At 33.2% G+C, this 26,153-nt stretch overlaps 1 protein-coding gene across 1 annotated transcript in view; it reads left to right on the forward strand.

Moving 5' to 3' along the window:
* The window catches only part of RYR3 (ryanodine receptor 3), a 176,318-nt gene that overhangs the window by 67,293 nt on the left and 82,872 nt on the right, over positions 1-26,153 (forward strand). Inside the window, exons 20-39 of the mRNA XM_065754366.1 lie at positions 970-1,186; positions 1,400-1,504; positions 2,679-2,782; positions 3,227-3,310; positions 4,602-4,761; positions 5,665-5,812; positions 6,791-6,996; positions 7,808-7,982; positions 9,270-9,478; positions 9,888-10,072; positions 10,571-10,607; positions 10,915-11,075; positions 11,577-11,742; positions 12,602-12,688; positions 12,974-13,200; positions 14,131-14,932; positions 15,354-15,554; positions 16,209-16,311; positions 20,048-20,185; positions 25,749-26,022. Coding sequence (XP_065610438.1) covers positions 970-1,186; positions 1,400-1,504; positions 2,679-2,782; positions 3,227-3,310; positions 4,602-4,761; positions 5,665-5,812; positions 6,791-6,996; positions 7,808-7,982; positions 9,270-9,478; positions 9,888-10,072; positions 10,571-10,607; positions 10,915-11,075; positions 11,577-11,742; positions 12,602-12,688; positions 12,974-13,200; positions 14,131-14,932; positions 15,354-15,554; positions 16,209-16,311; positions 20,048-20,185; positions 25,749-26,022 — 3,789 coding nt within the window. The remainder of the gene's footprint in view (positions 1-969; positions 1,187-1,399; positions 1,505-2,678; positions 2,783-3,226; positions 3,311-4,601; positions 4,762-5,664; positions 5,813-6,790; positions 6,997-7,807; positions 7,983-9,269; positions 9,479-9,887; positions 10,073-10,570; positions 10,608-10,914; positions 11,076-11,576; positions 11,743-12,601; positions 12,689-12,973; positions 13,201-14,130; positions 14,933-15,353; positions 15,555-16,208; positions 16,312-20,047; positions 20,186-25,748; positions 26,023-26,153) is intronic.

Below are 26,153 nucleotides of genomic sequence, written 5' to 3' on the forward strand. Positions count from 1 at the left end.
TAGGAAGTATGTGTTTAGCAGAAGGAATCAATAGTTGTGGACATGGAACCACTTCAGACAGTTGTGCTTATGAGCATCTTGTTTGAGAAAGCTTGAATGTCAAGCTCTCTGTCTTCTCTTTAAACAAACTGATGAAGTCTTCTACTGTTAATGAAATAGATTGATTTGATAGTTCTAGTATATCTAGAAGTGTAAGTGAAATTTGTAAACTTCTTCTGGTCATCCCATCACAAGAAATGCATGCATTGTTAAATTTTATGGTTCTTTAACTCTATTGTTGGCCTACATGAGGACCTAACTATGAAGCTGAATAGTTTGGGGCCTTTTTTACCCTGGTATGTTTTTAAATTTAAATGAAAAGTGCATCTCTGAGGAGAAAGAGAAAATTTCATGCGTCAGTTAGGAATCCTGGCTATTCATTTGAAACTCATTTTCAGTAGCATTTGGTGTAATTTTGTTTTCTTGATTTCTGTATTATGATTACAGTGCCTTTTGTTTCACCACATCCTTTGCATTCTTGTTACCACCTGTTTGTGTGAGTTCACTGAGCAGTTATTTGAAAAATTTTAAGTGGTACATAAGAAGTCTCTATGGGATTTTTAGACTACCAGTCAATATTAAATTAGATTTTCCAAATCATTTAAGTGCATTAATGATTTTACTTAATTTATAGCAATTTGATTTTAAAGAAGAAATGCTTTATTTTAAAATATGCCATTAGATTGAATAATTATTTTTGCTTTGGCCAAAATGGATTAAAAAAAAAAAAAGTAGATGCTTTCTATATTGTCATCTGCTAATGGAAATGCCTGGTAATTTTTTTTAGTGTTTATTAAAACATGAAATAAATGACCACTTTATACCTGCTATTCAAGTAAATGTTTACATTTCTAAATTATATGTTTATAATATAAAATAATATAAATCTGTAGTATATGCTGACTATGAGTATAACTTCTTATTGCACAGAGCTCGTTTCTTACTGGGTGGACGTCACGGAGAGTTTAAATTTCTACCTCCTGCTGGTTATGCTCCCTGCTATGAAGCCTTGCTTCCAAAGGAAAAGATGAAATTAGAACCAGTGAAAGAATATAAGAGAGATTCTGACGGAGTGAGAGATTTGCTGGGTACGACACAATTCCTCTCCCAAGCTTCATTTATACCTTGTCCCATAGATACGAGTCAGGTATGTTACATATGCAGTATTGGGATACTAAAATATTTCTTAACAAATATAATTTGGCAATGTCGAAGCTAAGCTAACTTTCTGCCTTTCTTAAGATAGTTTGCCATATGTATGTTTTGCTGTATTTAATTGAACTAGATAATCTCGGTTCTACAGGATTTGGTCAAATTGGAATCTTATTTTACTTGTGGAATTGTTATGCTCTTTTCTTAGATTGCTCTTCCTTTTCATCTTGAAAAAATCAGGGATAAACTAGCAGAAAATATCCATGAACTGTGGGGAATGAATAAAATAGAACTGGGCTGGACGTATGGCAAGGTATGATTTGAATAACCTCCCTAGGTATGGACATGTTAAATATCCTGCCAGAAAACTGTACTGGGAACTTCAAGAGAGCTTTTAATCATGGTTAATAACCACCAAGATTTAAAAAAAAAATAAAATAAAAGAACTACTTTTAATTGATGATCATGTAAAACTAGTAGAAAATGATTAGGAGACAAATTTGCACTAAAAATAAGAAACATATTTTAACACTATAGGTAAGAATCACTGTGAAAAACTACGATTCACTGAGAAATGTCTTAATTATACTAAGGTGATGGAATCCTACTGGAAATCGTACCAGTAGTTAGCTTTCACATCAAGTTCTTTGGTTACTCTCATGCTAGAGATTAAAGAGATTACATGTTTAAAGTGTGTTATCAAACATAAAACTGTTAAAAGATAGGGGAAAAATATTATATACAAAATATTAAATTCAACAATTAGACTAGAATTTGTGACTTTCCCTAGTAATGTAAAATTCTAAATATTACACTCTGCTTTAAATTAGGTTATTAAATCTGGCTTCTTCTCAAGTTGAGATTTGCTGAGGCAGCAGTAGTTTCATGTACCTATTGATGTACCTACTGTATCATATTTTAAAATAATATTTTTCCTCATCATGTTTTGCTTATTTCACTTATGGGCTTAATTTACTTTCTTTTCTCAATGAGAACCCTATGTTAGTATCTGTTAGAATGTCATTGTTACTAAAAAAATAGAGCTTTAGTATCATTATTAATGTTATCAACTTCTTGGAAAAAATGTTTTTGTGAATAGTTGTCTAGTTGCCACTAGGATTAAAACATTTAACATTGACTGAAAGAGCCTGTTTAAGAAAGTGTAAGAAAAGTATCCAATTGTCAGTAATACCAGAAAAGAAATGCAGTGCTTTGATATTTCAGAAAAAATATTGAGAATGTTGCATGATTCTTGAAGTTTTTTGGATGAGAGTGTGTACAATAGAGTACATTATGTAGATTCTGAGAGTATATGTAATGAGTTGTGGGAAAGTTCATTTGTATAATAATGAATAAGTGTCATTGAGTAAAGATAAATTGTATTGGTTTATCTGCTGCAAAGAATTAGCAGATTTCTTAATCTGTTGATAATGGTCTTATTTTGGCTTCATTCTGGCATGAGGCAAATACTCTTTTTTTCCATACAGATACGGGATGATAATAAAAGGCATCATCCTTGTCTTGTGGAATTCTCAAAATTACCTGAGACAGAGAAGAATTATAATCTACAAATGTCAACTGAAACCCTCAAGTGAGATTTGAATTTTAAAGAATTTTCTTTTCTGTATTCAAACATTTTATATTATTGTAAAATATAATAACATGCTACATCATTGGAATATTTCACTGAAAGTGTGTTATATTGATTTTGCTAGGAATTCCAGAAACAAATATAGAAAGATCTAGAAAATTATGTCTCTATGGAGAACCAAAGAAGAAAATGTCACTAAACCCTTCCAGCTTTCATTGAAAGAGCATAATTTTTAAGGCAGAATTTTATTACTTTTAACATATTTTATTCAGTGTATTTAATAACTTAAAATAGGTGTTGAAATTCCATTAATTCGAATGGCTTTGTGTTTCTAAAATATTATTAGTTCTGTGTATTTATATTAGAAGAAACTAAATGAAGAAAGTAAAATGGATGAGCACTACAGTGTCGTGTTTTAACACTGATAATTTTCTATATTGTTAGAACGCTTTTGGCCCTTGGATGTCACATTGTTCATGCTAATCCAGCAGCTGAGGAAGATCTTAAAAAAGTCAAGCTTCCTAAAAAGTATGTATTCCATGCTAGCTATTATATATTATTTGTAATCAGAGGGTACTGGTAAAGCAAAAATAATTTAAAATCTTTAAGAAAAATACTTGATGTGAACCCCATGATCCCTGTAGATTTATAGAGCCCATGGTAGCTCTGTTATATATATAATATATATATATATATATATAAAAAATATATATAATATATATATATTATATATATATATATCATATATTATATTATAACATATAGATATTCCAAAGTTGAAAGCAACATTTCAGTGCTTTTCTATCACCTAGCAAAGTAGAGCATGCAGAGTATAACATGGTAAATTGATCTACTTGAAAAAGTTCGTGCACTTTGCTTCTAATTACTAGTTGGAATTTACACTTCTGTTTCCTTCCCCTCCAAGAAAGTTTGATCAACACATTTGCATTTCAAATGTTCATATCTTGAACGGTTTTCTCAATTCTGTACAAATAGGAAAACAAAGAGAAAAAAACAGAAAATGACAGTTGTAAAAAGTTGCACTTGTCTTAGAAATGTACTTGTGTAATTATGGCACAAAATACAATCTTTTTTTACTTCACTTTTTACTTGGTAGTTCAACTATGACAATCAGGAAACTGTAGTAGTGACTATCATAAGTAATTAGTAGCAGTCACCCCAAGAGTGGTGAAAGTGGATTCAACATTACATCTACTTTTTTGACTTGTCTGAGGGAGGTCTGTAGTTCTTCTAGGAAAGATTAAGGTCCTGTCTATCAACAAAACTTGAAGGCAGCAAGAGTGATTTGAATACCTACTATACTGGGTGTTCACATTAGCCTTTCATCTCACAAGATGTCTTTTTTCCTGAAAATACTTCCATGAAAATGTTAGGTTTTTAAACAGAGTAATAAAATAAATAGTTTTATGAAATGGAAGGTAATAGATTAATTTGATGGCTTTTGTTTGATATGATTTCCCAAGGTTCATAATGCAGGAACTATATCACTGTTTTGATACTGTTGTCTTCAATAACAGAAGTCATTCAATAGCCATCTCTTGTTTTCACTGCAACTGTTTTGAATTCTCTCATATGGTGTTGGGTCACATTTAATTAGACTGTGTACAGATTGGTAGAAAATGAGACACTGCAACACATTTTCTGTCCTTATTAATGACTAAGTGCAAGGCAAGATTTTTACAAATAAAAGGAAGAGTGGTAAAAGTGGAGTAAGGAAGCAAATTGCTCTCTTAATATTGTACAGTAAATTTTTAATATGATCAGTGGGATATCTTTGTTTTTGCTTCTTGACTTGCAGTTATATCATGTCAAATGGTTATAAACCTGCCCCTCTTGATCTTTCTGAAGTGAAATTGTTACCTTCTCAAGAATTTCTAGTTGACAAGCTTGCAGAAAATGCACATAACGTCTGGGCAAAAGACAGAATAAAGCAAGGATGGACCTATGGCATTCAGCAGGTGAGGATTTTTTAGACACATTTGGAATAAGTGATGAACATCCAACCTGAATCATCCCTGGTACAACTTGAGGCCATCCCCTCTTGTTCTATCACTAGTTATATGGGAGATGCCAACCCCCACTTCGTCACAAACTCCTTTCAGGTTGTTGTAAAGAGCAGTAAGGTCTCCCCTGACCCTCCTCTTCCCCAAGCTAAACAATCCCAGTTCCTTCAGCTGCTCCCCGTTAGACGTGCTCCAAACCCCTCACAGCTTCTCTGCCCTGTTCTGGACATTGTCCTCTGCCTTGATGTCTTTCTTGCAGTGAGGGGCCCAAATCTGAACACAGAACTTGAGGTACAGCCCTCATCAGTGCTGCGTACGGAGGGACAATCACTTCACTGCTCCTGCTGGCCGCACTATTTCTGATACAAGCCAGGATGCCATTGACATTCTTGACCACCTGGGCACACTGCTGGTTCATGTTCAGTTAGATGTCGACTAACACACTCAGAGACCCAAAGGAAGTTCAGCTCACTTGCATGAACCAAAATTCAAACCATATTTCTGAGAGTATTGTCCAAACACTTATTGAACTCTGGCAGGGTTGGTGCCATGTCATCTTCCCTGGTAAACCTGTTCCAGCACCAAACCACCTTCTCAATAAAGAACTTTATCCTGCTATTCTGTCTGAACCTCATATGAGAGTATATATTTGTGTATTTCTCTTCTAGTCTTATCTTTACATTTTTAGTATCTTTAATGATAGGGCTTAATATTCTTTTGACTTCTTAGAACTTTTCTTTACCTACATAGTTTCTATCCTGTAATCCCAATATTATTTTAGACTATAATCTGTCTCATTATGTGCATTCTTCATTAATTTAATATTTTGTTGTTGTTGTTTTTTGTAACTCCTTTCAGGATCTAAAGAACAAACGTAATCCTCGGCTAGTGCCATATGCATTACTAGATGAACGTACTAAAAAATCAAACAGAGATAGCCTGCGTGAAGCTGTTAGGACATTTGCAGGCTATGGTTATAATGTTGAGCCACCTGACCAAGAAATAGGTATGTACATTCAATAAGAATAATGACCTTTTTTTTTCACCTCAGTACCGGGAAACAAATTTAGATGCTAAAATAGATAGGCAAAACATAAAACATGCGACCTAACAGTAGTGTGTTTTTATTATAGATGTGAATAAAAGGTGTAAATGTATATTTTGAATGTATTGTATATTACTGAGTTATATTTATTTAAGATTGGTTTTCATTGATTGTAGGATAACTATTAAATTTTGATGATTTACAGATTGGAGAAAAATCTAGGATGCATGTGGATAGACTAGTTTTCATTTGGAAATCACTGTTTAAAATGTTCTGAAACTAAATGGTTTGCCTGAGACAATTCATCTTTCCTGTTTCTTCATGATGAATGAAAAGCTTGAACTATATGTATGCTTACTGACAACTAAGAAAGTGTTTGAAAAAATAATCGGATGCTGCAGTTCATTTTCCAGACTGCAGCTCTACGTTGTTAAGAACAATTCACTAGTATTACCTTTATTATATTAGAAAAAGCATTTTACTAGATATTTAAAAAAAAGTAAATTCCTAAATACATAAGCTACATAGATTGTTTATTTTATTAATGTTTTCACTAAAGTAGGTTGTAAGTAGTTTTAACTACATTTTCTTGGATTTTTGTATTGGATTGAATCTTATACTTCTTAGGCCATCTCCAGTCAGTTATGTTTGTGGCTTCTGCATAGCATGACAGACATTGAGATTTTATTCTTCTAAATAGTGGATAGGCATTCATCCAGTATAGAATTAGAACATGTTAGCCTGTGTATGCTGATTATTTTCCTTCCTTTTCTAGCACTTACTATGAAGGTTCTTAAACTTGCTGAGGTAGATAGTGGAACTTTTCAGAAATAGAAAACAGTGTATACAGATTGAAAAGATGAACAGTGACATTTACATTATTATCTAATTGTAAAGTGTTTGTTTTTTTATTATTATTATTATTTTTATTTTTTACAGCTGACCAAACAGTGGAAAAAGTCAGCATTGACAAGATACGTTTTTTCAGAGTAGAACAGTCTTATGCAGTGAAGTCTGGAAAGTGGTACTTTGAGTTTGAAGCTGTAACAGGTGGAGATATGCGTGTTGGCTGGGCCAGGCCAGGCTGTCGACCTGATATTGAACTGGGAGCTGATGACCAAGCATTTGTTTTTGAAGGAAGCAAAGTCAGTGCATCTTGCCCTTTTATTTTTAGCTACTAACAGCCTAAGAAGAAAATGGCAATATAGGTTTCCTCTGCATACTCCAATTACTGGAATATTTTTCAATCTTAAGATGATACTTCAAGCCTTTGTTTCATAATATCTGCGTTTTGGTTTGGGTCATTGTAGTTATGCTAACAAATGTGTGTTATTTTATATCTATTTTCCTGGGATATATCATGCAAGTAAGGAAGTCTGTTGCAAACACAAACACAGTTCACCATTAATTTCCTTTAAGTGGCACTTCTCAAAACTAAAAGTTTCTTTAGTTGTGTTTTCTGTCATTTCTGCTTTTTGCACTAGCTTTCTTAAAGTGTCAGAAAGATGATACTGCGCTAGTGATATATGCACTGTTGGTGAACATTGATAGTTATCCCAATTCCAAATTGCTGTTTGCACATTTCTGAAGTTAGGGTTCCTTAGATTCTCTATATGAAATAACTTAGATATTAATTAATTTAATTACCTGAAATCCACGAGTCAATACTTCTAGTCTGAGAACTTGAAAGGTTAAAAAAAAAAAAAAAAAAAGTATGAAAAATAGCAAATTAAGGATAGAATTTTAAAATTCTTTAATTGGGTAATTGAGACCAAGTTGTTACTATAAATGAACTTTAAAGCTTTAATTACTAGGTATTTTAGCTGTCTATAAAACATTCAAAACATTTCTAGTCTTGACTGATTATTTTATTCCCTAGAACTTTGATCCTTTTTCTCAAAAAATGTTTGCTTTTTAATTTTAGCAGTTTATTTACTTGGTTGTCTTTTTTATTAGGGCCAGCGCTGGCATCAAGGCAGTGGATTCTTCGGACGAAGCTGGCAACCAGGAGATGTTGTTGGTTGCATGATAAACTTGGATGACAAATCAATTATCTTTACTCTGAATGGAGAGTTGCTTATAACAAGTAAAGGTTCAGAACTTGCATTCGCTGACTTTGGAATAGAAAGTGGTAATTTTCTTTTTATATTTTCATGGTTATGAAACAAAAACAAAAACAGAAACAGAAAAACTAGTCTTCAGCCTGGAGAAGACTCAGAGAGCACATTGTAGCAGCCTTCAGGAAAATGGGTGGGGAGGGAGTTTTTTATATGGGAAAATGGTTTTAGACTGGAAGAGGGTAGATTTAGACTAGATATTAAAAGGGAATTCTTTACTGTGCGGGTGGTGAGATAGTGGAACAGATTGCCCAGAGAGATTGTGAATGCCACATTCCTGGCAGCATTCAAGGCCAGGCTGGGGCTCTGAGCAAGCTGGTCCCTGCCTATAGCAGGGGGGTTGGAACTAGGTGATCTTAAAGGTTCTTTCTAACTCAAACCATTCTATGATCCTATGGTTCCAAATATTTGTAATGTTTATTTATAGCTTATCTGCATTTCTCCCTAAATGTGAGTTTTTCTCAAGGCATAAGACTGAAGTATAGGAGAAAGAATTTGTAGTACAGATGGAATTGCTGGCTTCTAACTGAAATTGCTGAGTTCTGTGTTAGGACTGATGGAGAAACATCAAGAGCCTTGTGTTTTTATTGATATTGTCTGCTACTTGGAAACTGGAAATATTTGCTCATAAAAAGATATCAACATTAAAGAAATCTATTTTTTCTAACATGAACGATGCATGGATTAAGATTGGCCAGAAATATATGGACACTGATGATGAAGTAGATTTTAAACATATATTGAGATAACTCAATTTCTTCTCAAAGTCCTTTGGGGAAGTTCAGTGTCCTGAAAGATTGTAACAATTGTTAAAAATTCAGTCTAGCCAAGTTTGGATTTTGGTATCCAATTCATTATATAAAGACTGGTTTATTGGCCTAAAAATAATGAAAAATATAACTGATTCTTCTAATAAATTAATAAGTATCTTGATCTAATCTTGTTTTGTTTTTTTCAGATTTGATTGATTAAGAAGATGACACGATATTTTTTTTCATGTTTTACACAAATCAGACCTTAGTAATAACAACTGTTAGAATAGTTTAATGTTTGAATAAATGACACGGTGTGTGCAGTGTCCATTCACTGCCTAAGTACTCAGGGTTCTCAGTAGTAATTATGCTGAGCTCAGTTATTAGAACTCAGGGTAGCTTTAAATTCTTGCTATTGTCATCATTTTGTGTGCCTTTCTTGTAGGAGCTAAAGTTCAGTTCACATTAAGTACATTCAAAATAGTATTCTTGTGTTCTCCAAATACCCTGCTGTGTGCTTTTATTTTTGTTGTTGTGTCATTTCCTTAGGTTTTGTACCAGTTTGCTCACTAGGTCTATCTCAGATTGGACGTATGAACCTTGGAATGGATGCCAGTACATTCAAGTATTATACCATGTGCGGTCTTCAAGAGGGTTTTGAACCTTTTGCAGTGAACATGAACCGAGATGTCGCCATGTGGTTTAGTAAACGCTTACCAACATTTGTTAATGTGCCAAAAAATCATCCTCACATAGAGGTAACATTACATGTTAGAGAGACAGCTGTTTATCAACTGCTTGTTTAGCATGCTGAGACATTAAACCCTTACTAATGCTTACTGTCATCATCAGATAGTTTGACATGAATCTAAGTCACCAAGTATGTGAATTAATATAATAAAATATATTTTTCTTTTTGAAAATGTAAATAAAATATATTTTTCTTTTTGAAAATTGTATGGAACAATTTGAGAATAATTATTAGTCAGTCTAGATGGAACATAGTCTTCTCCCCAAGCTAATTTTATGGTCTAAGAAAAATGTTCTGAATTAATTTCAAAAAATTTAGCTTAGCTCTTTAGGTTATCTCATCCGCAAGTTGCCTAATATTAGTTACCAGTATGTTTCTTGAAACATTAATTTGTTAAAATTATTTATTTGTTTTAGATATGGAGAATAGATGGAACCATTGAGAGTCCACCTCGGTTAAAAGTTATTCACAAAACATTTGGTACACAAAACAGCAATTCTGACATGATATATTGCCGTTTGAGTATGCCCATTGAGTTCCGTTCATCATTCAACTTTGGCATGAGTGTGGAGAATGCCTCATCTGATGCTCTCCAAAAACGGTTAGACTTATGTTTACTTAATTATCCTATTTCATGCTCTTAGTGAAAATTTAAAGTTCTTCTTTGTTATTTTATATTCAGGGTTTCATATTAGGTTTTGCACTGATTACACGTTTAGGATGTATATTACCGTTATTATTGTTTTCTTGTTCTTGGTATCAAATTCAATGCAGAACACTATGTACAGATAACATCAGGGGATCTTTTCTGAAAAGATGAAATTTTCTTTCCATGTTAGAGAGATTTTTAAACATACCAGGTTCTGCCAAGTTCATTTGAAACTTAACTCTCCACCTTAACTGCAACAAACTATTTAGGGTCTAAGAATGTAGCCTGTAAAGTCTTTGTGGGTTTGATTTACTGTTATCATGAGTACTAAATGCATAGCAAGCGTGGGTTAGTAAGTATACTTAGTTTAATAATGGGAGCTTGTATTTATTTTTATTTTACATCTATTTTATTACTTCAACTAATTTACTGATTCTCCACTGTCTTTAGAAAACACAGCCAAGAATTTCCTGCTTCTTCCACCACAGTAAGTTATCACACTGATGTGCTTAGTTCTTGCTTTCAGAAATAGATTCAGTAGTGGTATCGTGTTCATTAGAAATTGATCTGTTGAAAGAAACCTTTTGAATCATCTGCTGTGTTATAACACTCTGTATTAAGTAAAATCTAGAATTCTATGACTGAAGTATAAATTTCTCAATTCACTATTAAAAATTACTGATTTATAAAAATTTATAATGAAGTTGTACGTTGAACTTTTTTGCACCATTATTTGACAACTCCTTCAGAAAATATCTTTTTCAGTTACTAATATGTTCTTTACCTCTTTTCAGTATTTTTATTCCTTGCGGATATTTGCTGGCCAAGACCCATCCTCTGTCTGGGTTGGTTGGGTAACACCAGACTATCATTTTTACAGTGAGAATTTTGACATAAGTAAAAACTGTACTGTGACGGTTACTTTAGGAGATGAGAGAGGCAGAGTTCATGAAAGGTATGGATTTATTTACTATTTATTAAAGATTGTATTTTAATATTGTTGTTTGAAGTGAAATATTCACAAGATTGATTACATTGAAAGCATTAATTTAAACTAATAATGTTAGTTATGGAGTAGAATTATTGTATGTTCATTTATATATGAATGTATTTGACTTATACTTCTTAAAGTGGCTATATTTACCTTTAAAATTCTGTTTGAAAAAATGTTTTGGGATGTTTCTTTCTTCTAACACCTACATTTGATCACAGTGGATGAAAATCTTTCTTCTTTATTTTACCTAAGAGAAGAATTATTATTTCCATAATTTTAGAAATACTATTAGAAATGTGTAAGTATATAGTACCTAATAGTAATTAGAAAACAAAACTAATATTAGCACACGTATCTTTAAGTATCTCTATCTGTTACTTCATTGAAAAGTACATCTTTATGAGTACTATCAAGTTCAGAGTGAACTGTGATTTGTTGTAATTTTTTTTCTTGTTCCTGCAGTGTGAAGCGCAGTAATTGCTATATGGTTTGGGGAGGAGATGTAACTGCTCATTCTCAGAGATCAGGTCGCAGTAATGTTGATTTAGAAATTGGATGCTTCGTTGACCTGGCTACTGGAATGTTGTCATTCACTGCTAATGGAAAAGAGCTTGGCACTTGTTATCAGGTTATTATCTAATTTTCAGGAAGTTGTCTACTAAGTCGATAATTTTGATGCTGTTATATAGATTTTTTTTTCTTGTTTGGAAATGTTTTGGAAAAACATTTTTTCATATATTATACAGTGATGAAACTAAGATGCAGTTCTCAAAACAAACAAACATATCCAGCAACTTATTTAGATCTGCAGCACTGTAACTCAGTGTGATACATTGTGATCTTTAAGACTGGATACAAATGCTGAACCTGAAAATAAAATTATTTTTGAAATCTTTTCAAATACAAAACTTCACTGATTTTAGTATGGCATAAAGACTTGCACTATCTTTATAAAATGATGCACTCTCACCTTCCTGTTAACTCCTTCTGATTTCATCTTTATTCAAAATTTGCTTACAAGCTTTGTTTATAGTGAAATATTATGTCCAGCATAGATGTTAGATGTGTGGTGATCTAAAAAGCTGTGTTCTACCCTCAGGCTGTATTATGGGTGCAATTCCCGGAGTGAGACAAAGTAATTAGTTTTAAATTGTCTAGATTTTTAAGAGCCATTTTAGAATGCAAGTGTTGAATTCGGTTGTAATGTAAGTGAATCAACGTGCTATCTTAGAAACCCTTGTGTGATAGGCCTGTTACCAAATGAGTAAATGCCTGCCTGTATGTTTGTTGGATCTATGAAGATAACTCAGCAAAACTTGTACTGTATGAGAGACTGACTGCAGGTAGACACTGATTGTCACTTCCGTACAGTGTCTGCAATTATTTCATAGTAAAATATAAGCTATACAGTATTTAATAGATATCACATTTGGGGATAAGATTCTTGTTGCCTTTTTGATTTTTTTTTAATCTCATTTGTCTTCTAGGTTGAACCAAACACAAAGCTTTTTCCTGCAGCTTTTGTACAGCCTACGAGCACAAACTTAATTCAGTTTGAACTTGGTAAATTAAAGGTATTAACTAATTTCTTTAAAGATGTTCTTTTAAATGTAAACAAATCACTTACATATACTTAATACTTCCATGAAGATGATTGTTCACTAATTAAAGCTGTATTTATCACAATAAACTTGAGGCATTTGTGGAGAGTACAATAGTGGTATTTTTAAAAATATGTTTATTACAATAACTCATATTTTTGTGAGTTCTTTGCTATTAATAAATAGTTTACATTTTGATACTGTAAATTTGAACATAATTATAAGTTCCAAAAATAATTCTAATTTACTTTGTTTCAGAATACCATGCCTTTATCAGCAGCAATTTTTAAAAGTGAGGAAAGAAATCCCGTTCCTCAGTGTCCTCCTCGTCTTGATGTGCAAACAATTACACCTGTTTTATGGAGTAGGATGCCTAACAGCTTTCTAAAAGTAGAAACAGAGCGCGTCAGTGAACGTCATGGCTGGGTTGTGCAGTGTTTGGAACCTCTGCAGATGATGGCACTCCACATCCCAGAGGAAAACAGGTACATTTCAAAGGAACTACAGCTGGAGAATGTTAAGACTAGCGTTGTTTAGAATATGTCATGCTATCTTCCATATTATTGTATTTATGAATTTTAAACAGGTAAAAGAGCCCAAATAGTTTTAATGCCATGTGATGACATTTGCATAAATAAGGAAAAGCATAATTATTTGATTTCCTTTAAAAATTAAAATAATCTGACTTACATCTCTAGATCTTTAAAAATAGAGATATTGTAAGTTTTGTATAAAGAACGTGCAAATACAATTTTGCTGATTGCTTATATATTAAAACCATGTGAAACAGAAATACTGTTTCATCTGCTTCAAATTTACATGAATTACTTTTTTTGTTCTTATTGTCGCTGACAAGATGCCAACTTTCCTATATTTTGTCTTCAGTGATGATAATAAAGATGTATTATAATATAGAAAATATTGTAATTAGTGACAATTCAACTTATAAGCAAAAGTGAAACAGAAAAGCCAGTTTAAAAGCTATAGATTTAACAGTTATTTTTCTAAATTAATAGCCAGTTTTATTTGTCATTAATAAAACTAAATTCAAGAAACGAGTAAATAATAATGATAACATTAATACTGTGGGGAAAAAAAATGAAACCTATAGCTTCAGCATTCTGAATACATGATTTTTAAGGACATGATTTACCATGGCTTCCAAAGAAGCTTCTCTATCATGGATCTCTTCCTTCTTTTTCATGGAGTGCTATTTTCAAATAACCTCATTGAAATATTACCATATTTGCTGTGGGATGCACGTAAGGTTTGTTATTACCTTTCGTAATACTAATGTTTTAAACTGGAACAGACCAAAATGTGTACAGATTATAAACTTTTAAAAAGAATTGTGAAATGGATGGGTGTTTTTTTAATTTTTTTAATTTTTATTTTATTTTTATTTTCCTTAACAGATGCGTTGATATTTTGGAACTATGTGAACAAGAAGATTTGATGAAGTTTCACTATCACACTTTAAAACTTTATAGCTCAGTTTGTGCTCTAGGTAACACTAGAGTTGCTTATGCACTTTGTAGCCATGTAGATATATCTCAATTATTTTACACAATAGATAATCAGTATTTACCTGGACTCCTGCGTTCTGGATTCTATGACTTGCTCATTAGTATTCATTTGGACCATGCCAAACAAGCCAAGCTCATGATGAACAATGAATTTATCATTCCAGTTACAGAGGAAACTCGAACCATTAAATTATATCCTGATGAAACAAAGAAGCATGGTTTACCTGGAGTAGGACTTAGCACTTGTCTCAAGCCAAGCTTTAATTTTTCAACTCCTTGCTTTATTGTGACCTCTGAAGAACATCAGACATCCAGCCCGGAAATTCCTCTTGACACTCTTAAATCTAAAGCTATAAGTATGCTAACAGAGGCAGTACAATGTAGTGGTTCTCATATTCGAGATCCTGTTGGAGGACACATTGCATTCCAGTTCGTTCCTGTTCTTAAGCTCATAGCAACATTGCTTATAATGGGAGTTTTTGATGATGATGATGTGAAGCAGGTGTTAATCCTCATTGATCCCAATGTCTTTGGAGATCATAAGGAAGAAACAGAAGAGAGGACAGAGAAGGAAGAAGTTACACAAGTTGAAGAAAAAGCTGTAGAAGCTGGAGAAAAGGCAGTAAAAGAAACAAAAGCACCTACAAAGGGCTTATTGCAGACAAGATTACCAGAATCCGTTAAGCTTCAGGTGACCATTTTATACTATATGTGCTATAATATTGGTGAAAGAAAGGTAATATTTTGTCTGTTCAGTTTGTAAATTTTGAAATCATGGCTGTCTTTATTCCAATCTGCCATATGACTTCACCTTAACAGCCAGATTTCATGACGATGCAATTCCTTCTACACAGTGTCTTCATACTCAAAGTAGGTACTAAAATATTTATTTAATACATGTATTTTAAAAGAGAATTAATATTTGTAATTTGAGAGCACGAAGTGAAACACGATGTGAATATGCATTTGTCAACCATTCCTATATTAAATGAAAAATGGAAAAAACTATGATTTTAATCATCTGTTCCAGTGTATAATATTTACTACTGTTATTCCTCAATTAGAGTGTAATATGTTAAGCTGTTGAACTTATCTGTTTTATTCTGCTCTAGATGTGCCACTTACTAAATTACTTCTGTGACTGTGAGCTGCAACACAGAGTGGAAGCGATTGTATCATTTGCAGATCATTATGTATCAAAACTGCAATATAATCAGAAGTACAGGTATAATGAACTCATGCAAGCCTTGAATATGTCTGCTGCTTTGACTGCCAAGAAGACTAAGGAATTTCGATCTCCTCCACAAGAACAGGTAATATTAAATAAATGACTGAATCTGAACATTAGTGTGATGATAAAAATTCTGACTTCTATACTGCATGGAAAAAAATCCTTTGCTAAAGGATTTAATTTAGTAGTTGGGTAGAGATAGTGATAGGAGGATGGTTGGACTAGATGATCTTATAGGTCCTTTCCAACCTTATGAACTTATGAACTTATGAAAATACTAGAGAATCAGAGACGATTTTGAGATAAAACTTATTAAGATGCCACAAAAAACTGAATGTCAAAATGCTTATACCAGTACTTCAGAAATCAAGCTCTAGATTGAAATTGGCTTTGGGTTTCCCACGAGCATAGAGAATTTGAACATTACCATCCAAGTTTGGGAAGTTTTAGAAGAAAAGTTGGTAAGTTATGTTGCTATGTTGTATTGACTTGAAATTATTGTTGCTTTGCAGTTAGTATGTTGGATGCATTTATTTTCTGTATTTAGGAAATAGCTTTATTATTAAGAATAGCTGTATTTTTATGTCAGACATACTCAAAAATTGCAAATGAATACTGCCATACTGTTTTTGTTAATGTGTGTTAAAAATGTATGTTTTATGCTGATTCAAGTACAGCTATATAATAGAATCTGTTTTAGCCTCAGTACCTTTAACATATTTAAATACTCTTAAAGATTAATATGCTGCTGAATTTTCAACTGGGAGAGGATTGTCCCTGTCCAGAAGAGATTCGAGATGAGCTATATGACTTCCATGACGATCTCCTAATTCACTGTGGTGGGTAGCAAGATGCATCAGATCAGATATAAAATAGAAGTGCTTCTTTTTCCTTTTTTCCCACCTTCTATCCCTCCCTTCCTCCCCCTCCCCCCCCCTATTTTTACCCCCTTGCTTCTCTTGCTTCTCTTTCTTTCCTCTTCTCTACTTTTCCTTTTCTTTTGGAAATATATTACTGTCTACATGCTTTTTTTTTTTTCTGAAAACAATGTCATACATGCTACCAAAAATACAGGAAACCTGTGACATTGTTTCAAGTTTCATTGATAAGTATCTATTAAATATTTTCTGATATTTTTCTGTTAATATATTGATTTTAGATTCATTTAGCAACAGCAAAATTATCCAAAAAAGACAGTTGGGTTACCTTTAAAAGATATATGTAGGCATGTATATATGTAAAAGCAGATTAAAGGAAGGAAATTGCATTATAGATGTGAATCTTAGCAGTGGCAAATAAAGTAAAAAATAATGGATGTGGGGTGATGGTGCTGCTTTAATTCAATTTCCTGATATATACATAACTGTGATAGTCAGCCATTATAAGACAGTATTGGAGTGAACATTACAGTATGAGTTACCTGCTTTTTCCCCAGAGAATGAACTTGTATTTTCTTAGGGTATACACAAGAGTGAACTAAATAAAAAAATTTGCACAACTTCTATTGATTCTCATCATTGAGAATTGATTAAAGAATCTCATTTTTTATGTGAAGCTCAAACTATTTTATTAGACTATTGAGATCTTAGTCTAATTAAGGCAATCATGGTACTTCTATTCCATTTATTATGGTGAGCATTTATAGTCAAGTCAGTAAATTATTTCTGCTCATTCCCACTAATCATGCAGTTAAATTTGACATACTTAGTCTTTTTCATACCTACCTTCTTGGCATTATGGTTATTCTCACAATGCCTTTCATGGTCCTATGGTCCATGGCACAAATCTTATTCAAGAAGAGAACAGGATCATTAGTGTGAGTTGAGAGCATCTAAAGTTCTTCATCCGGAGGACCGTGATAGTGTTTAGTAGCTTCTTCCTCATACTTCCTCAATTTGCTTGAAGTCATTTTTAAATGTTTGTTGATACAGACTGTTAGTTATTTCTTTACTCATTACCCTTAAAATCAGTTTTACTCATTTCATGGTATTATATTATTTTAGTGACCAATAATTAACAGTTTGTGATTAACGTTAGTAGCCATAATGAGTCCCATGATTCTGTACTTGTATTGCTAAGGCCTCTGATTGTGATATTTCTGGGTACCCTGTTAAAATCCCCAGCAGCCATTCGCCTGTGAATTTGTGATAAGCCAGTTACTTTATTTCAGCTGCCTTAGAACCCAACATAAAATGGGTCAGCATTTAGTTTGTGTTTTATCAAATTCCGTAGGAGAATATTGTGTGGGATGGTATTAAGATTTGTATCTGTAAGGCTAGTTTCATTAAAGGTGGAAATTAAGTTAGTTTAATATGATTTGCTCTTGACAATCCTGTGTTGGTTGTCATTGATCCCTTCTTTTAAATGTTTACCAGAAACTTTGTTTCTTTCAGTCCAGCATTTTTCTTCCAAGCATTAAAATGAATGGTCCATATCCTCTCAGCTACACTACATTCTTCCCATTTTGGTTAGGAAAGATACTGTGATCTTTGTTGTTTACTTAGCACTTGAGCATGTTTCTGGTTTTCAAGCATATTTGGCATCAGATTTCTCTGAGGGCTCCAGGATGAAGATTATAGAGATCCCACCTTTGCTGGAAATCAACTTCCTTGTTACTTTGAAGTCATATTGCTGGTAGTATTTTAGGGGCATACTTTAGTTTATTGCTTTTTCAGTTTGTATGTTGAATGAGATGAGAAAGTAGTCCAGCAGTTAAAATACTATAATGATCTTCTGGATCCTAAACAGAGCCATGTTGATACTTTGCATAGATTTATCATAGGTGATCACAAAGGTAAACATTCTGTAAATCTGCATCCTGGCTTAGTCCTGAAAATCAGCACTAAGCTGTCACAGCTGCACATAAAACTGAATATGAGTTGTGCTTGGAATATTTAAACAGCTTTTTAATACTAAGTAAACTTTGCAGTCTAAATGGAAAAAATATGTATGCAATCAAGTAATTAAAGGCTTCATCATAGTAAATATACACAAACAGTCTGAATTAAAGTTACTCAGGCACTCTTAATCCTAGCATGTCCTCACTGTGAGTGATTAAGTTTGCCAGCAAAATAATAATCCCCTCTCATAATTTTTGTGTGCAATTTCTTGGTTGTAAACAAAATAAATTCAAAGTAGATTGTATTGTATAATATCAATTTTACATTTAACTGGTTCCTTTGATGGGTTAGAACTATGTGTTCCAGCGCACAGACCTCTACCCCTTAAATTAAATGATTAACCAAAAGCAAAACTAGCTGGTCAATTTCTGAATGGGCTGCAGTTCTCAGAAGGTAGAGAATGAATGATGTCTGGTATGGAGCAGTGAATAAGCAGCTGCCTTCTCTACGCTGATACTGTCTTAACTCATCATGTCTCTTTTCTGCTAATTTCAGATTTTTAAGAGTTCTCCTCTCTGTTTCTTTTGACTCTACGCCTTAGGTTATGTTTTTCAGTGCCAGATCATCTCTTGCTTTTGTTAATGTCATTGTCTTCTTTCTCTTCCCTCTCCTTACTTCTTGTTCTTATTTCTTCCTTTCTGTAGCCTTCCTTCATTTTCAGCTTTTCATTTTGCCAAGGCATATTTTTCGCATTCCTCTTATCCCTTATTCTTATCCCTTAGTCTTAGATTTCAGTTTCTAATTCTTTCATTCTATCCCACTGCCTCTGATTTATTTCTTTTTAGTCACTTAGTCACCTAGTCATTAAGTCCAACTGTTTCCCTTTATTAGCTGTCACTTGCTTACTGTCTCCAACCAAGTACAAGGTTTCAGTTTTTTTTTTCTTTTCTTTCATAGTTTCTTTTTCTTTTCTGTGTGTTTTTTCCCCTCTTCTCAGGCTTGTACCACTTCAGTATTCTATTTCAAAGTCTTTTCCTTTTCTCAGTGCTACGAACCACACTCACTTTAACCAGCAGCCAAACAGCAAAAACTTACATTTCATTACTGCCCATTTAGCTCTGATCTGAAAGAAATGTGTTTAGTTGTTTCGTGCTTCTGATTGTAACATGTGATATCTGATCATTACTAAGAGGTGTGAAAGACTTGAAAATAATTTGAATGTTTGTGAAGCAGTGAACTGAACTGCAGTGAACTACTTGAAAAATAGTATCCCTTCAGGTACATTTAACTGTATACATTTTTTCAAGAAAAAATCTTCATTGCTATTGCTAGTATGACATCTCCAAATATCTCTTATCTAACAGTTTTAATGTCAGTTGATAAGTTTATTTATGACTGCTAAATATCTCAAAAGTTGTACTATATTGTGGGATAATCATTTATTTCTTAACTTATATTCTACATTATGAAATAATGAATCACAGATATAATCAATCATGAATGCATCAAATCTAATTGACATAGCACAGTAAAAAAGACACATCTCTTTTGTTGTAACAGGTTAAAAAAAAGTTAAATAATATATCTGGATATAAAATATAATCTGGATATAAAAAGTGTGTGTACTGAAATAAATGTAATTTCTTTCTTCCTATATGAAACTTGCTGGTTAAAGAATTGTCGTGTAGAAACTTTGTTCCTCTTGAAATGTTAATCATTTTCATTATCTGCTAAGGTATTCCACTCGAAGAGGAGGAGGAAGAAGAGGAAGATTCCTCCTTGACCGGCAAACTTCGTTCATTAATATACAAAATCAAAGGTCCACCAAAACCAGAAAAAATAGAGCCCAGGGAAGAAGAAGATAAATCACCTAGTAAGTTTTATTTCTGCATATATACTTCTGTGATGCAAGTGTTGGATCATGTGATTAGCATGAGTTCATTTTCTAATGAAACTTCATAGTGTACTGAAGAAGGAGACTACCACTTTGTCTTCCTTTTACCTATTAGTACAGTTCTACTTCTTCCATGTATTAGGTGTATCATTGAATAGGGAGGTAAAGCATGGATCAAGATCCTTAAGGTTTTGTTTGAAAATTTGCATAGTAGATTAAAAGAAAGTGGAAAAAAATTAATTACGGCGAGGTAATCTTGACTCAAGAATTCTGAATTAGACATGTTTTCATTTATAGCTTTGTGGGGTTTTTTTTTTATTATTATTTTTTATTTTTATTTTTTTTAAGTCCAAACCTTTTCTTCTTAAAAGCCTAATTCTATTTTACTTTCTGGTCCTCCATGAGAAACTGTCTACTACTCAGTATTAAGATACATGCGACAAGATTCTTTTTCAATTACTGTTTTTTATATAAAAAGGGCTAGCTTCTTACATGCAAGGTTTTGTTTTGAATTCTGACTGATAGGAGTTTCTTCAGTGCAGTCTCAAAAAATAGGTAGCATAGAACTTGTAGCCTTCTGTGAAGAAGATAAAGATATACCAGATTGTTACTGCCTTAAGATGTCCTTATAACTAAAGTAGCACTGAGACAATTGTTAGAATAAGAACAAGGCTGCAGGATTGAAGTTGGAGGAATTCAGAGACATCTTTGTTTCATACACATTTCCATGTCAGATGCCATTCAGTCAGGCTGCCCATCTACTGCCATCTGTCACACGGACACAAAATATAATGGGATATTTGTTGGAAGGTTCAACCATTACTGCTTAACCATCAACATCCCCTTCTGGCATAATGGGCCAACACAATAAAATAGGAGGCATTACTTTCAGAGCATCCCTTGTACATATGTTACTAGAGTTGAGGACCTGGTTCAAAATTCTATCTAGATATCATCAGTACAGGTATTTCTGAAGTTGGAGACTCCATAAACTTTCTGGATCACCTGTGCCTAGGCTATCTTACTGTCAGAGTAAAAATACTTCCTGGTGTGCAGACCAGGAAAAAAACCTCTTGGTTTTTAGTTTGTGCTTATTGCCTCTTGTTCTCTCTCTGAGTACCACTCAGAAGGTCCTGGCTCCATCTTGTTTACACCTTCTCATCGGATATTTATAAACGTTGATGAGATTCGGCCTGTAGGCCAAGCAGTTAGAGCTCTGTTGCATGGCACCAAGCAGATAGGTTAATGAACTTTATTCTTAAAGAGCCCTCATACTACGTGCTGCAAAGCACTGTGCAGTTTGATTGGTGTTGACACATGATATATAGATCAATTCATAACATATACATATATTTTGTATGTTTTATTAAAATAAAACTGCAAAGTTTGACAGTTGAATGTTTTTACTCTTGAATTCTAGTGTAATGATAAAAAAAATGTTGCAGTTGAATCCGGTATTGCTGAGCATGACCTGATACAGTATGAATGTCACTTCAGATCTTCCATCCCTAGCTTTTTCTATCCCAAAACTTGCTCACCTCCAACATATTGGCCTTTTTGTGGGGAGGGAGTTGAGAGACGCAGCATTTTGATGCTCTGCCAGCACTACTCAGTCATAGACAAAATGCTGGTGCAATAGCAACACCGTTCCAGCCACAAGTAAAAAGCCCAGCGCTGTATGGATGGTTTTGTTAAAATTTAACTCCATCCTAGCCAAACTGAATCTGTGTTTGCAAACCATTTTTGGTACTCTAAAATGCTGGATTTTCGGAGAAACCAAGCATTTTCACTAATACTAAACAAACAAACAAATTAATTAATTAAAGGCATACCTAGAAACTGATAATTCCTTTAAAATATTTGGAAGAATGTTATTTAGTTGGTTAACACATTTGAGGATATGTATTAATTTAATACTTGATAACTGCATTCAGTTATTTTAGTGATAAAAAGCTAAAAATGGACTATTACATTTATTACTAGTGTCTCCATGATGCATTGCTTTAATTAAAGGAAGCATTAAAATAAGAAAATGGTCCAGATATCTGTCTGCTAGTGCTTTTTACAAGAGTTACTTCAATTTCCTTGCTGCTTGGGAGCAAAACAGAGCTTTATTTTTTTATTTTCATTTTTTCTTTGAGTTGTAGATAGGAATGCCCTACATCCTGAAGTTATCTCAAATTCTGTCTGTTTTGAGAGAGTGGCAATTTGTCATTATTTCATCTCTGCAATATTTTATGTTACATTTTGTTCTTTCGTCTCTGCTTCTTCTAATGAATTATTAACTGTTGTTGGTTCTGTTGCTGGCAGGGAAGAAATTGTTGCAAAAGAAGTGTATATATTCCTTCCTCCCTCACAGCTTATGTGTGCATGCAGACACATACATACGTGCACAGAAATATTCTGAAACACTTTGAATACAGACTTGTTATTCTGAGCTGTACTCCCTTATATGTACATGTTAATGCTCTATTCTCCAGCACAGGAGAGGGGTGTTTATGCTCTATATTGGTAACTTAGTTCTCTTCTTACCATTCCCCTCAACCATCCTAACCAACCAGCCTAGGTGTTTTATTGAGCTGTGCTTTTATTGATCTATGCTTTTATTGAGCTGTGCTTTTATTGATCTATGCTTTGCCTCTGATAAATTTTATAGATGGTGCAAATGTCTATGTCTGCTTTTGGTTTTCTTGTCATATGTTTGCTTTTTTCAATGTTTTCCTTAGTAGTAACTGTAGATAGTGAGTAGTGAGTTCTTCCTTTAGACTGTAAATTTTTGCTGAGCTTGCTATGTGCCTTTGTGAATGAAGATATTTTATTTACCTGCTGTGAGTTTCTATAATATCCAACAAATGTCATGTGCAGAACTATGCAAGGTATGCAAGACTTGAGGTTGGTCTACTTGGGGTTTGGCAATAGGTCTTTGTACATACTTAGAACCATTAATGTTATTTTAGACAATTATTCCATCAAGAGTCAAGTAAGATTTGATGATAAAGCTGTTTTCCAACTCAGAACATCCATTACATGATCTGCCTGTTCATTCTTTGAAACCCAAGGGAATGTGGTGGTTGCTTTCTGAAACAGCAGGTTACGTATTTAATACTTAATGGGGCCTTGAATCATAACAGATGCAAGTTGGACAAGTGATACCACATGATCTGATTTTCTAGATACTTTGGTATTTCTAGATATTTCAGATCATTTTGTCTAGGTGGAGCTCCTTCTTAAAATGATGCATAACATTAGAGTACACACGGGCATTCATATGTATATTGAAGTCACACAAAGGATGATGGAAAACTATAAGGAAGAAGCTGAAAACTGCATTATGTAATCCACATGTGAACTACTGTAATCTTTCCCACTATCCCTCCTCTCCACACTATGAAATTTGGAATTCAAAAAGTGAAAAAAATAAGTACATGAAATATCCTAATGCTTTTATGTGCATAAAAAAAAGTGGTGGTGTGAGTTGCATGTACATATATTGCTACCGCTGAAATTCTCTGTCCGTGAACATCTGATTATGTATATTTAGTGTATGAGTATTCCTAATCAAAGCATGTGGAAGGAACATTTTTCTAGAAATAAATTTTCCTTTCCTCAATAATATGTTCATTTCGGCTCACAAATAGAGAAGAATGCCAGCACTTTAAATTAGCATTAATGATGAGTTTTTAAAATATATTGTAAAGCTAACAAGAACTCTTGAGTATAAACAACAAAATATTGTCAGTTATGGTGACAAGACTTCCAAGAGTACTAAAACCTGAGAAGCACTAACACTTCTTATGGAAAGTATGAGAAATACAGGAAAGTTGTGCTTATATATGGGTATCTCTGCAAAGAAAATTCAAAGAAACAATTTGTTTTATATTTGCTCATTTCGTGTGAAGATGTTCGTTGCAAAATATTACGTTTTACAAAAAATTATAACAACATTTTAGTTACGTGAAAGTATCTGATGGTTAACTCAAGCACATAAAATTGCACTAATATTTGACTGAGTGCAAATACTTTTGTAGCTGAACTGGAAAAAATCCACTTAAATTGAATCAAACTGCGTTTTTCCTCACCATAGCAAATTCCTATATAATACACAATTTTGACTAAAATATTTCTTGTTATCTTTGTTAATTCCTTTTCCACTGTTATTTTAGGAGAGTAGATTTTATTGTAATAATTAGGAGAACATACCATAGTACTGGAAGAAGAAACTGTCTTGATTGAAGGAAGTTGTGGTATTTTCAAAAATGCTTGTGTAGTATTTTCATTCATAAATTAACCTTAATAATACAGCTCTCTTAATTGAATCTGTCTCCCATAGAATTATAGCCTGTTTTTGTAACAAAATTGGTGAACTAATGATTGTTAACTATAAAAATATAGTTAAGTAAATAGTAAGAGAGAAAAATTAGCAGCTGTAAAGATATCCTACTCCATTTAGTATAAACAATGATCATTTTTTATAACAAGAATGGGAACATGATTTTAGTTTTCAGGTAAAGTTCCTAAACTCAGGGCTTAGAAAAATTGTTTTCTCTGTCATTGTATAGGAAATGTAGAACTGCTCCAAGCAATATGGATTGTGTGCTTCAAAACAGTACAAATTTTTAGAAAATATATCCCCAAGTGAGGGTGACCATTGCAACATAGGTGGGAAACACAGATTAAATTCTCTATTTTAAAGCAGTTTGCCTCTCCTGTTAGTGCATATGCATCATCATACAATTCTAAGATGTTTCCATAGAGCTTGTTGTCTTTTGAAGACAGTGGAGATCCCTTGTTTGAATAACAAAGTAGTTAAACATTCGTTAAATGAATGAATCACAAAAGCTACCCAAGACATCTTATCTTGCCCCTGAAAATAAAAGGAAGAAAGAAAAAGAAGGCTGTCTCATCCTTGTTTTTGTCAGTACTGTAAATTTAGAACAGACATATTCCTCCTCTTCTCACAGAACTAATTATCTTGCTGGGCCCTCTTTAATGAATATTTCTAGTATAGCTGGAAGCATACTTGTCAGACAATGAACTCTTTACTGAAAACTTCTTGATCAGATTGTGTATTCCAAACCTAGACTGATGTTCATCAAAATATAATGTTTCTTTGGCACTGTGAAATTACATTAAATTTTTCCTAATGATAAATTTTGCAATACAAAAAGCTCTGCAATTAGAGCTTTTTTATAAATACAAGAATATAAATGAAATAAAAAAAAAAAGAAAGAAATTATCATTTCACTTACAAGGATGATTTCTGGGGTCCTGATAAGCCAAGAAGTTTTCATTGTAACAGTGATATATTAATTTGAACACTAATGATAAGTTCCTTATTTTCCATCTCTAGGGAGCATCACACTACCAGAAAAGATTCAACATTATTTTTCCTGTTGAAAATTCTATTTAGCTAATTTTTTTTTTTTTTTGCTTTCTTACAACTGCCTTATTGTCTACTGTTATCTGATACTTTACTGCAGTGTATGTTTTTGAATTTTTGTTTGTAATAGCTGGTAACATTTTTTGTATTTTATCATTTTAGCTACACTGAAGGAACTCATATCTCAGACAATGGTGCGCTGGTCCCAGGAAGATCAGATTCAAGATCCAGAATTGGTTCGGATTATGTACACCCTCCTACGTAGGCAATATGATAGCATTGGTGAGCTACTTCAAGCTCTGAGGAAAGCATACACTATTAGTGCTGCCTCTGTGAAGGATACCATTAATCTCCTTGCTGCACTGGGCCAGATTCGCTCACTTCTCAGTGTCAGAATGGGAAAAGAGGAGGAATTGCTAATGATTAATGGATTAGGGTATGGAATTCACATCATTTTACGTTTTAATATGCTTTATACTAGTAAATCCATCTACTTTAAATCCTGGATGCAAATTACTGTTGTACTGAGATGCTGATGTGTACTAGAAATTTTTACTATGGCTCTAA

Source organism: Cyrtonyx montezumae, unplaced genomic scaffold (assembly GCF_038088225.1).
Source record: "Cyrtonyx montezumae isolate F1298 unplaced genomic scaffold, pur_monq_1.0 scaffold_10, whole genome shotgun sequence".
Lineage (NCBI taxonomy): Eukaryota > Metazoa > Chordata > Aves > Galliformes > Odontophoridae > Cyrtonyx > Cyrtonyx montezumae.